The sequence below is a fragment of the Clupea harengus genome, chromosome 13, assembly GCF_900700415.2.
Source record: "Clupea harengus chromosome 13, Ch_v2.0.2, whole genome shotgun sequence".
NCBI lineage: Eukaryota > Metazoa > Chordata > Actinopteri > Clupeiformes > Clupeidae > Clupea > Clupea harengus.
In genome coordinates, this window is record NC_045164.1 from 15,892,986 (window position 1) to 15,906,091 (window position 13,106).

Genomic DNA, 13,106 nt, shown 5'->3' on the forward strand with positions numbered 1-13,106 from the left:
TGTGTTGTCTTGTATGAAACAGTAACTGTAAATACTGACAGAAGTATGGTTGACCTATTAACAACTACGGTCTAGATGCCATGAAAAGGGAGGAGAGCAGAACGTGAGAACAATAGTATATATTCATTCAAGCTTCATTTTTTTCAGGTTGGTTAAACAGGGTTGGGTCTTACAGGTGACACCGCTATTATTCATTTCTTTTGTTCTTACAGTTGCCTTTGTGCTGTGAAGAGGGAAGTATGAATTAAAACTACCTCTCACTTTGGGGGTATATATATATATATATCATAATGCAATTAGCAACCAGTGCATAACACATTTTGTTATTGTCCGTTCGACCCACACTCGACCCATACCCATCAATGCGCTAGCATGCTCTAACAACACCCCCTACCTCTTTAGATTTTTGGCAAATTTTCCCCTTATGTTAAATATATTTTTGAATGTCAAAATATTGGTTGGAGAAATAGAAGGGGCGCAAAAAACTCTGCCCAGCAAAGTTTTATTTTTTTGCTAAGCGCAGTTTTTTGGCGCCCCCCTCTAGGTGGCGCTGTAGGCAACCTCCTTTGTCGCCTATAGGAAGGACCGGCCCGGCCTGGAGGGGTATAGTGTGGCCTGGGCTATTTTACACCCCCGGGTATAGTTTGGCCTAGTACAGTTTATCCCCTGGGTATACTCTGGCCTGGGCCAAAGTATACCCAGGTTTAATCTGGGCGGGGGTTAATTTGGCCTGTTACCTCTGGTTCTCCTTCCACTGTTGCAGGGGTACTGTGCTCTTTGGTGCTCAACCCGCCGCTGGACTCCAACCAACTGACTTGAGCTCCTTCTTAAAAAGTAGTGCTCAATGCGATGTCCCTGTAAATACAGGCATTTCTTCCTTCCCTGGTGAATCCTCAAGCCTTTTTTTAGTGAAGTTTCCTTCCTCCATCAACTGCCCGTGAGTCATCTTCCACCCCTGCTCTCACTGCCTCTAGGGGCATTCATTTGGTTTGTGCTTCTGTACCTTAGTTGGGTACATCTACTTGGATCTATCAGCCAAAGATGCAGCTCCTACGGGTTGCTAGCCCAAAGCAGCTGCAGTGGGGTCTATTTCCTCCTTCCAGCTTGTCACATGGTCTCTCAAAAAATGTAATTGACTTCAATGCATCTCACGACAAATAATACACCTGTTTTGGTCAGTCTTTGTCAATCTCGCCGATTCTCACGCCAAGTCAGCCTTGAAAGTTGGCAACTCTGAAATTGTGATCCCACCAGGATCTTGACAGGGTTTGTTGTTGTCTAAGTAAGTAAGACTTTATTTATATAGCACATTTCGTACAAGAGTTGCAGTTCAAAGTGCTTTACATAAAATCAATAAAAACAAGCAGCAAGAGCAATACATGGAGTAAAATAATGATCAACATCGTATCAGAACCTGATGTTCCGATAGGCTTCTTGGATTACTAAAATCATGATAAAAGGAATAAAACCCTTCTGCCTGGTCTTTAGCTCAGTCGGAACCATAGTGCTGCTTCATAGATTCCGCCTTACCCTGTTAAATATTTTCCCTAGCTATGTTTCCGCGCCCAGAGGCCTACAGGGGACCGGAGATAGCTCTCCTAATTCGTCTCTTCAGGGACTTGACTATACCTCGTATAGCCCTTGCAATATTTTCCGCGCCCAGAGGACTAGAACATTCGTTAGCGAAATATCTGTGAGAAAAACAGGAGATATATTGAAGCCACAATATGGTTTTCGACAGTGCTATGGTACCCTTAAAACAGTTTTACAGAGAAATAGTAAAAATAGTGCAAGTTACAGAGAAATAAATAGTGCCAGATAAAATTAATAAAATGCTTTGGTAAAAAGATTTGAAAGGTTTTAAGCTGCTTTTTAGAGTGTTTGCTTCCCTAATATTAATGAGTAATGTGTTCCATAATTTTGGGGCGTAGTTGACAAAGGCCGCATCACCAATCTTCTTATGACTGTTTCTGGTGACCTGTAATAGACCTGTATCTGATGATCGCAGTGTTCTAGCTGGTGTGTACTTAGTAAGAGAGTTAGCAATGTAGCTAGGTCCTTGTCCATTTAGAGCTTCGTATGTGAGGAGGAGGACCTTAAAGTCAATTCTAAAGATAACAGGAAGCCAGTGTAAAGTAAGCCGAAATGTTCTCAGCTCTGCTCCACCGAATGAGAATTCTTAAATTGAACTTGCGCTCTCGTACACCTGGATTTGCATACATACACGCCCCGCTGGCTCCTTATAAGGGCACGCAACCATAGTGACGTATGCAGTCAGAATCGACAGAATCCACGCGTAAGCAACTCGAAAGCAACACAATCGACAGTCATGTCAAAGCGGAAAGCATACACTGGTGGTGTACAGGTCAGTAAACGCAGACCTAACTTCACCGGTGCAGAGGTGGAGGTACTGTCGCAGAATGTAGATGTGTCCATTCTATTCCACTATAGCTATATCCACGCGATTGAGTTTAGTGCTTATTTTCTTTATTCACTTACATTTGCAGTGTTCGTTTAATGCTTTTATTTATTTTAGGACATCACGATGCCTCGTAGAATCATGACTATAAATGTGAAACGTAATTGTTAATGATACAAATATTCTCGTATTTATTATTATTATAATTATTTAAATCCGAGGATGTCTGTAGAATTGATTTCTCAAAAATTCAGCCTTTAAGAACAACCTGGCCAATTTACGACTGCTATTTAGCGTTCTTAAATTCTGGTCTAAATTAAGAACGAATCCCAGATGAGAAAACTTCTTGAATGCCAGAATTGTCCCGGGAACGGAGTAAGTGGAGTTAAGAAGAAATTTCTTCCTAACTTGTTCTTAACTGCATTCGAGAATGAGGCCCAGTGTTCTCAACCAACTTGGTTAGGCGCTGAAGGGCTGATCCCATGCTCACCAAAAGAAGACTGCATTTGGCTACTGACCTTTACTCAACAGGTACAGGAAGATATTTGGAATGTATCGGACAGCGCTACCATTGGCATATAGCCTGACGATGTCATACTCATAATTCTATGAGTCTGATACCGCTCCAATGGGCTGTGATTATGGGGCGTGTTTCAACCGAACCAGGAGAAAAAATGCCTCTTCGTGCAATTGGTTACCTACAACCAATCAGAACAACGTAGTATGTGACCAGGGCCAGCTGATAAATTAAACTTTTACCGGATCCCGTAGGAAGGAAGGTAAAAACATCTTTTCGATTGACAAATGCCTTGATCGCGTTTCTCTGTTCCTCTTTCAAAATGAATGCACTGTCAATGTCCAAATGGACTCGAATCTATACATTTCAGCTCTCCAGCGGCAGCCATGTTTGTTGAAAACGAATTCAACCCGTGTGTTGGTGACGCGGTTGGTTACGTTACTGTTGATCATCTGTCCATCATCGTATAAAGCCCGCCTTGACAATTTGATTGGTCAGACCATTTCTGTTCGCAGATAATTTCTCCCTAATGGAGCGACACCAGACCGAACTTCCCGACTTCAAATGTTGTGGGCGGGGCTAAATTCGGTCTGGTATCCAGGCTAATTGGCATATGTAATAAACATGCAATAATAACAACAAATACAAAAGAACAAATATATATTACTTGTTTTTACACTGGAAATTGAATTATTTAATTAGCACATGTGGTTAGGGGGCCCCAGCGGCCCCTAATGTAGACATGCCCCCTGGCTATAATAATTAACAACATATTAGCTGTAAAAATTGAAGGCAGCTACACTGATGTGACCTCATTGTCCGTCATGGTCTTTGAATAAAGAAAATATCCAGTTACGTGACCAATAAGAATCCAGGGTAATGTTTTAACCAATTATTTACACTTGTGCTTTAGCTCTGTGGTCTGGGATCCCTTTATAGATAGATAGATAAATACTTTATTAATACCAGATTAATTTATTTATACCTTTATTATACGAGAGTTTCCAGACTGTAATCACAGTGAAAAGAAAACTCACCTGTGATCAACAGGTGGCGGAGCCAGGCTATTTCAAAGCGGCAATTAGTGCAAAAAAAGTTGCACTGCAATTGGACCTTTTAAAGTCTTAATACAAATTTACAAAATGGTCTTCACAAGCTTGGTGGGCTTATGCAACCTTTGATATAAATAATAACTTTGACCATATGACTTATTTCAGGTTCAACAAAACAGCATACAGTAATATCATAGGTGAGGCTGTCCAAATTCTCGAGGTTTGCTGTCTCGCTGATACAGGACAAGCAGAAAGGAGAGTTCTTCCATGCAGGGCAGGCACTAAGGTGTGAGAGGCGGAGCTCAAATTCCAAAGGGATGAATTTTCTAGTACGTCACTCTGGGTTGGACTGCAGGTTCTTGAAACACATCGAAATCTCTCGCTATTGTTGGGTTTAGTTTATCTTTTTATGACCTAATCAGTTTTATAACGATTTGTTCGAATTTGTTTTTGGATTATTACCCACGATTTGAAACACGATTACGTAGTTTTGCATCTAGAAAGAGGCGAAAGTTGTTGAAAGCTGACAAAACTTGGAACGTCATTGAGATGCTTAGCTGATAGCTAGCTAAGATAAATGACGCTAGCAAGAGAACTGCCTTGGAAAACTTTTCTGGCAACGTAGTCTCGTATTACTCCGCAACAGGTCAATATACTTTGAAAATAATCGGTGTCTCCAATAAACAAACGCGCAAATTGCTTTGTTTTTGATAATCTAGGCTATAGATGTTTCGATTATGTTAACTGAAATGTAAATTGTTAAATGGGATCACGTCACTTTACACACTGTTAATTTCCTTTAAAAGTCTTCTTCGTTTTGCTTAACGCAATGAACGAATGCAGTTTACTGTCGGATTACAGGGATTAACGTTACAAGAAGATTTCCTGGGGCCAGGATCAAAGAATTCTTTGTCAAAGGTTAAATAATTTACTGCTCCACGCCAAGATGATGCCGGTGAGTTTAATACCATGATACTGTTTCCTCGACAAAATGAAATAGCTTAGCATACATTTGAATATGACATGTCACTTCAGTTAATAAAATAAAGGCAGGGTTTACAAGTTTGATAGCTAGCGTAAACTAGCTACACGGCGTCAGCCTGCTGACAGTAATAGGAAATTGGTACAGAGAGAAGAAACCTTTGGTAACGTTAATTAAACCAATAGGTAGCTTAATGTAACATTATCTTTGCAGCATGTAGCCTATCTTAACGTCGTTGCATATTTAACGAGAGAAGTCCAAAGTCTCTACCAAACTATTTTAGCTAGAAGACAGGGACGGATTCGAGTGCAATAAAAATCACGCTCGATCGAAGTTAGATGAGACACTTGAGTTCTGTTGATTATCTATTCTAAGACAACTAATGAAACCATCTATCCTTTATGTTGCCTAATGGTAGTCATTTCTGTTCTGCGCAGTTCTATACCCAGTAATAATAACACACGAGTGTAAACTCCTAGGCGTCCCACTTCTCTAACTGCCTTGGCAGATTCGTCCAAATGGTTTTCAGATTAGAGTTCTGAACTGATGTTTTTTTTTCTTCTGTCCACTGGTGATCCAGAACTTGTGTTTGCTGCGTTATGTCGAGTTTATTTGCAGGGTGATGGGTTTTGAAAACATGACTGCATACCAATGTTAGTTTGCATTTCCCATGCATTTTTTTCTATATATCGGGCGTTGTGTTTTCATTTGAAGCATTTTCAGCATAACCATGGAAGGTAGCCTACCTAATTCAGAAACTCAAATCGTAGATTGTAAGCGATGTTGAGAAACAGTAGGCCTATCTGTTCTGTATTTCTTATGAATTGTATTCCTGTAGTAGGCCTAATGTTGGTATGGGTGCTTTTACACTTTTTGACAACTTCATGCAGTGCCTTCATATTTGCCTAAATGTCTCTCCCAGCACAGACACATTTGTAATGGCAAGCTGGTCTGAAATTGCTTAGTTCATGTTTTCATGCTCAGTAACCACCAAGTTGTGTGTTCTGATATCTCTCTGAGATGGAGGGAAACGGCACATACCCCCACAGTACAGTGGGTATAAACACTGGACAGGTGCCAGGATCTGATGAGACTGACACTCCTTGTACTGCAGCAGCACAGTGCTCTGCATGCCTGTTCTGGACCTCCGTGCCTCAAATGCCTTTTTAGTAGTTTAGTAGTGACATTTTAAAAACTCATGCTGATGGATTTTGCCCTTGTTTCTTGGAAATAGAGTAATGCCATACAATCATACCTATCCTCTCATTTCACAACAATGTGTACATGAGACTTTAATGTATGAAAATGATTCCATTACTATAGTCAAAGTACAGTAGATATTTGTTAGCGGTTATGCAGTTCATGTTTCTGTAGCCTGGTATATCTAGACCCAAATTCACTTTGTGAATAGTGTCCCCTGGGGATTGTGTACAGTTGATGTATCCTAATGGGCGTAACTTGGGGTTGATTGTGAAACATTGGGCCAGCCTTAACCTATCTGCATGGATTGCTATGGTATTGCTATACTTCCTACTTCGCACCGACAATGAAAGCTGATAAAATTGGCTTTCCCCAAATCCTGTCTGTGGAAAGGCAACAATGTCTTTGCCCTCTGAATAATATTACATTCTTCTTGCTTCGGCTTCAATTCTTTGATGTTTGTTAGCATTGCTACTAGTGTTTGTATCGCTTTGTCTGTAGCACTGCTGCCGTTGTTGTAACTACATTTTCAACATTCATTCAGTCATTTCAAGTCATTTGACTTAGCCAGCCCCACTGGTCGCTGATTGGTCCGCCCTTCAGAATGGCTCAGCTATTCCTTTTGCGAAGAGGGTTTCCAGACACTAATGCCAGCGAGAACTGGGCTGGGAGCAGTATGCATGAGGAGCCAGCCACATTTCTGTTGTCCTAGGTGGATAATATTTCCCAAATCTAGACAGTAGGTAGATTGTAACAAATACAGTTAGAATTGATCATGAATGCATTGTAGGGCAAATATGTTGAACCACGATTAATCAAGTGTCCATAGTGAATTGCAGATAAATTGTAACTGAATTACACAGTTAATTACCAGTGTAAAATGCATCATAATGCAAATCAGTGTTACTCTTATTGACATTGGGTTGGACAACATATCATTTATGCAATGCATTTTTGTATTGAAAATAAATTAACTGCATTACCAAAGGAAAGGCCCCAATGAATGATACTGAATTATTGTATTCAATGTCTGTGTGGCTTAGAGCTAGTTGGGCCTAATTGCATAGTCTAGTCATTTGATGACGTTTGTATTCAGTTAAATGATTATTTAATTTAGTAATGCAGTGGTCAATATTATTCTGTCAAATTGAGTATGAGATGAGATTAGATGTGCATGCCTGGTTACATTTCAAAGAAGGAAGTGGCAGAACGCCTCAAAACACGTTACATTAAAACAGCTACCTGTATGATCAGACTCCCAAATGAGGTGAAGGTCCGCCTTCAAAGCTGCGTAGGTCTGTGTGCATGTTTTGAAAATGAATGAGCTCTAGTTGGCTAATCAAATAGCTTTACACAATGCTCTTTGTTGCGTGTAAGAACCTGTGATGCGCATCAATTAAATTAGGACCCTTAGTCTTCATTAAATACCAGGATACAATTTTTATTTTGATAGTCTGGAATCTAACTGGCTTTCTTATATAGTTTTAAATGGATGCGTGAGTATTCACCAAATTCTTGAAAGCCCAACCATCAATATCAAATGATTACCTGACATTATGAAGTGGCATCAAAACAGTACTCCCTAGGGGTGGGCAATATGGCCAAAATCTATCACGGTATTTGTAATTTTATATCACGGTTACGGTATATATCACGGTTTATTATACATAGGGTGACCAGATTTGAGTTTGTGAAAAAGAGGACATTTCAGTGGTGGCTAAATGTGTCCACAGACATAGGCTATACAGTATGATCATTTATTTATTGACCCTTAAGAACACTAAGTTGCAGAAACAATACTGTACTGAACGTTTCCATTGAATCTTTAAATAGTAAGATTAAAACAAAGTGCATGTAGTGGCATTTAGTCCAGTGCTTATGTGGCAAAAACGTTCTTTTTAATGTTTATTCATATGTTAACGCAATAATGATTATGATGAATGAATCATTTTCTTATATGGCCACATATAAAAATAAAAAAATTAAGAAGTTGGCCATTACACATTACACATATGCCCCATTGACCGCTTCAGCCCGTTGCCCGCCATATTGGTGAGGTGAAGACTGTCCTGTAAACAAATGCAAGTTAACGATGGAGCTGCGGTTTTTCTGGATAAAAAGCACTTTAGCGTTTACATTTCTCAACCGATTTAGTTTTTATACAAAATCAACAAAATCGTTAAAGAGGTATTTTGGAGGAATGTCTTCTATTGTTTTGACGAGTAACTGTATAATAAGCGGATGATGTATAGTCTGGAGGTCATTATCTAAAAATAAATCGATTGGATTTCAAAATAAGAGTATACCGCGGTTGAAACGGTATAGCCAAATCTCTCCCGGTAGACACATTTCTACCGTTGCACGGTATATACCGTCATACCGCCAAGCCCTAGTACTCACTTGTGTGATCCTTGTCATAAATCTTTAGGTGGAGGATTAGCATCTTTGCAAGTTTCGCAAATTCCCTTTGAAAAATTGAAAGGGGTTTCAGGAAATTGACAAAATAACGCCTGTAGTAGGTAAATACTATTAGAAAATACCCCACATTCAATTCTGTTCAAGAAAATGCATGTAATCGCCACAATGACTCACTATATCTCTAAAATATATGTTGCTATACACTAACCAAATGTGTCACCAATTGTGTTAATTGTGAATAGAAGCTAACTATAGCTAGCTTTACTGATTGTGGTAACCATGGACATCGCTTAAGAGTCCCACGTGCTGAATGAGTAATGGTTGAGAAATGAAGCATTATGCAACAAAATGAGAATAACAATATTAAATATCAGATCATAATAATAATAATAGTTATGGTTATGGTAACAATACAAAATGTTTTTGCTTTATTGTTTTGTAAGGTGCTTTGGTCAAAAGCGTCTGCTAAGTACTGTAACTATAACTATAAGGATACCTCATTGCTTTCAGAATGATTCTATGTTTCAATTAATTTATAATATTAAACTAAGTCAGAATCAGCAACAAACAGTTGCACTACTTCAAAACTTGAAATAATGATTAGATTCAATGGAATGAGGGCCAGAAAGAGCGCCTTTTTTTCTGGTTGGTGAAAATTGGTGATAGATGTGTAGTCCTGGAAAATGTCAATTATAACATTTAAAATCATTACATTAGCTGTTTTATATCACCATAAAGACCTTAATTCACTTAACCGGCCATGACTCATAATAATTCTGAGTAGAGTAAATAATAATTTCATCTCAAATGAAATCGTATTGGGACTTTTGGGAAGTTCACCGCAGAGATTAAATTGGTACAAAAAATGGTGCAGGTGCTGCTCATCCCATACAGCATGGCGAGGGGAGCGTCTTCCTTGAGCTGTGATTTGAATCCTGTTTAGGCCTTTGTGTGTTTATGGACTAACTACATTGACATCTACTCTAATTCTAAGATCATACAAATTATCATTGTGAAAATCGAGCTACACCAGAGATCCACGTACAGATATGGTACAAGTATGGGGCTTAGATCTTTGTCCTACAGCTGGTTTACATGCTGCTACTACAAGTTGCACCGTTTACATTTATTTAATGCTATGGAAGACTATTGTGTCCAAGCAGTGTAGCCATGCATTAGGCTATATCACTCTATACTGTTAGTGTGTTGGTGGGTGTAACGTGGATCAATTTTCAAAGTTATCAAAAGATTCACCTGAGGGTGAGATTGTGGATCAATCACAATATAAGATTGTCAGATTTCTCATCCCTATGGTCAGTTTCAGTTAGTTTGAACACATGTACACCACTGTTACCCCTGACATGCTGACCTGTCTGTGGATAGCAGTACTATCACAGACCTTTATTGCTTTATGCTGAAGGTGCAGTTCAAGTCAGCCTTGAGATCTAAGTGTTAAAGTGATAAATGAACTGAAATTGAATTTGTTATATTGTTTGAAATATAACACTGGAGTAATGGTAGCAGAGCTCTAGGCCTATAGCAAAGTTCTAACCTTGGAACACAGGACAAGTCATGTTGTTTTTTTCCCAAAAGGCTAGTGATGTCTTTGTGTGTGTGTGTTAACGTGTGCTCCTGTGTTTGACTTGTGGGAGTGGTCCTCAGCAACATTCCTACTTCCTGTAATCGAAAATGGTTTGTTTGTGTTTTGTTTTCTCTGAGCCCATTATGCATTCTCTCTCTAAACTACCAGGAAGTGCTGATAACCGTCTTCCTGCCCCTTGCTATATTATAACTTATTTTGATAAGGTAGTTGTGTATATTTTTGTGGAATATTAAGCCTAGCCTTTGAATTAGGTTGGTTATATTGGAGAACAGTGAAATGAATGGAAAATTGTAATCAACACATTTCAGTTGTTCTCAATTGCACAGGTTAGCCAAAGGAAGCATGATCTTATTGTGGGTACCAATTGTGAAATATTGAAAAGTTGTAAAATAAGTTGGTTAGTGAAATGGAGATTTGGAAGCGAAAGCACCTTAGGTGCCGAGAGGCTATGCTAATACACCTGTGTTTTAAAACAGAATTTCTGTACCCACAGTTCAAGTAGTTTGTGGTGGCTGTATTCCGTACATAAAGGCTTTCTGTGAAATGAACACAGTTCTCTTTGCCAGGTTTCCCAATAAGTGCAGTCGTAATAGTTCGTTTATTCTTGCATCATATTGGTTATTTCACATTCACACCCTGGTCTGAATACTTTGGTTGTTATGTTTTGAATATGAGACCAATACAAAAAATGGGGCTTACTTATCTCTGGTTGGTTCATTTCATACACATGAACTGAATATTTCTCATATTTTAATTGTATTGATCGTGTTATTGGTCATGTGAACATGACTGGTGAGCATCAACTCACATTTGTGAGATTAAAACGTACTGTTATGCATCACCCGATAAAAACTGTATGCACAGTTAATGTATGAAGTTACTATTTGAATGTAGTGCTTATTAGAGTAGCGTTAGGCCCTACACATTCCGGTGGAGCAGAGGTGTGTCGTTTAGCCCCTCAGGAAATTGCACTAGAACGCCACTTGAAGTTGGAGCTTCGACAAAAACCCTGACTTGGGCATCATTTAATCTATTTGTTATCAATAAGGTAGCGAACCTAACAGGGACTTTGACTATATGAAAGGTTAAAAAAATATTTAAATGCATGAAGAGGCAGTGTGTCAACGTTGGCTTGCACTTCCAATGCACAATAGATACAAGAGTGGCAGTCATGTTATCATAAACACATCATCAATTTTGGGCTAACCCCCGAAGAGGCCATTCTGGTTGCCTAGGCATATGTGTGTTATCTCAGTTATGTCATTACACAGGGTTGCACATGGTTGAGTTGTCAACACCTCAGTCTCCCTCGCTGAATGGCAGCATACACTGATGGTATAGCCAATTGAGATGTGTTTTAGTGTAGGTACACTGATGGTATAGCCAACTGAGATGTGTTTTAGTGAAGGTACACTGACGGTGTAGCCAATTGAGATGTGTTTTTACCTCTCCCCACAGATGTTTTTGACTGTTTACCTCAGCAACAATGACCAGCATTTCACAGAGGTCCCCATCACTCCTGACACTGTGTGCCGTGATGTGGTGGAGCTTTGCAAAGAGCCTGGAGAGATGGAGTGTCACCTGGCAGAGATGTGGCGTGGATCAGGTACAGCATGGACACACCACACAAGCAGTTACAGCAACCGATACACCGCCAAAAGATTTCACATATGTCTGAACAATGTACGGCCTAATTATCTGAACATCAGTCTCATTATATACTATGACATGCCACAGGCTATCTAGGGTAAGGGGTGGCTATGACATGCCACAGGCTATCTAGGGTAAGGGGTGGCTATGACATGCCACAGGCTATACAGGGTAAGGGGTGGCAGGGCTGGGCAACCCGCTCAGGATCCACCGGATCGCTTTTTCAGCAGCTTCTGGCAACTTCTTTAAAGCTCCACAAAATAAATTCTACTGTCCCGACTCCCTATCATTAACTGGCAACAAATTAATTTCGACTCATTTGTTCTGAAACAAACACGCAAATGATTTTCAAACCTGAATATGTGTCCACGTGTAGCGCCCCTGGGTCAGGCTAGTTTTAGAGCCATAGAGAATATGTTTTGATGAGCCAACACTCATACAGAACTAGCCGCTTCCCTCTTCACCCACCCCCTGACTGAGGTTCTGCGGAGCTGGGAGGACCTCGTAAGTAGCTCCAGGAGTGAATTTATTAAAGGGTGGCATTCATAGCCCACATTTCTCTCCAGCTGATCATCCTGTTCTCAACATTATGCCACTTGCCATGCCACTGTGGTGGAGCACATGTGCTTTTCCAGTTTCTGGGTGATTTAAACTTTTGATTGGTAATGTATATTTTTGTGTACATTTGTAGGGGCATGTTAGCATGAAAGATATCTTTTGAAACATGTCTAACGATGTTTCAAAAACATAACGGTAACGAAAGGACAAAATTGGGTAAGGCATTTCACCAAGTTTAATGGGTACATCTCTTTTCTCTGTGCGATGGAGGAATCTTGAGCAAGAAAAGCAGAGAGCTTAGACATTATTTCAGCAACCCAAGCACATGCACATGCCTTATGCTAGGGTCAGAGTTGGATGAGTCAGGCACTTTTAAGATCTGTATTGCTCTATATTTGTACAGGTGTCGTGTTTAGGGCATGTTTGCCACCTGAAACTGAGTTTAAAAGAGTCTTTGTTCTGGCCCTGATGACTCCATATCAAAAGAATGTTTGATGCATATTTGACTGTGTGGAGTTGTTGAAGTAGTTTGACAGGATGGTCCTGTATTCGGTCACTCAGAAGTTTTGTTTTTCTTTGCATTTGAAAGTGTCCACCAACATTGAAACACATTTGTTTAAAGTTTTAACCTGGGTAAAAGGATGTCACATTTTGCCTAAGGTAGTTACAGGTTGGACAAAAAGAGCAGCATGATATAAACACTGTCA

At 39.7% G+C, this 13,106-nt stretch overlaps 1 protein-coding gene across 3 annotated transcripts in view; it reads left to right on the plus strand.

Annotated features, from left to right (window-relative positions):
* Positions 1-4,344: 4,344 nt before the first annotated feature.
* Positions 4,345-13,106, plus strand: part of LOC105910060 (apoptosis-stimulating of p53 protein 2) — a 29,029-nt gene continuing 20,267 nt past the window's right edge. For 2 of the 3 annotated variants that reach the window (XM_031578622.2, XM_031578623.2), the window contains exons 1-3: positions 4,345-4,634; positions 4,850-4,943; positions 11,650-11,797. In XM_031578622.2, the coding sequence (XP_031434482.1) occupies positions 4,935-4,943; positions 11,650-11,797 (157 nt within the window). In that variant the 5' untranslated portion in view covers positions 4,345-4,634; positions 4,850-4,934. Of the gene's footprint in view, positions 4,944-11,649; positions 11,798-13,106 lie in introns of all 3 variants that reach the window. The other variant, XM_012838742.3, reaches the window with a different exon arrangement.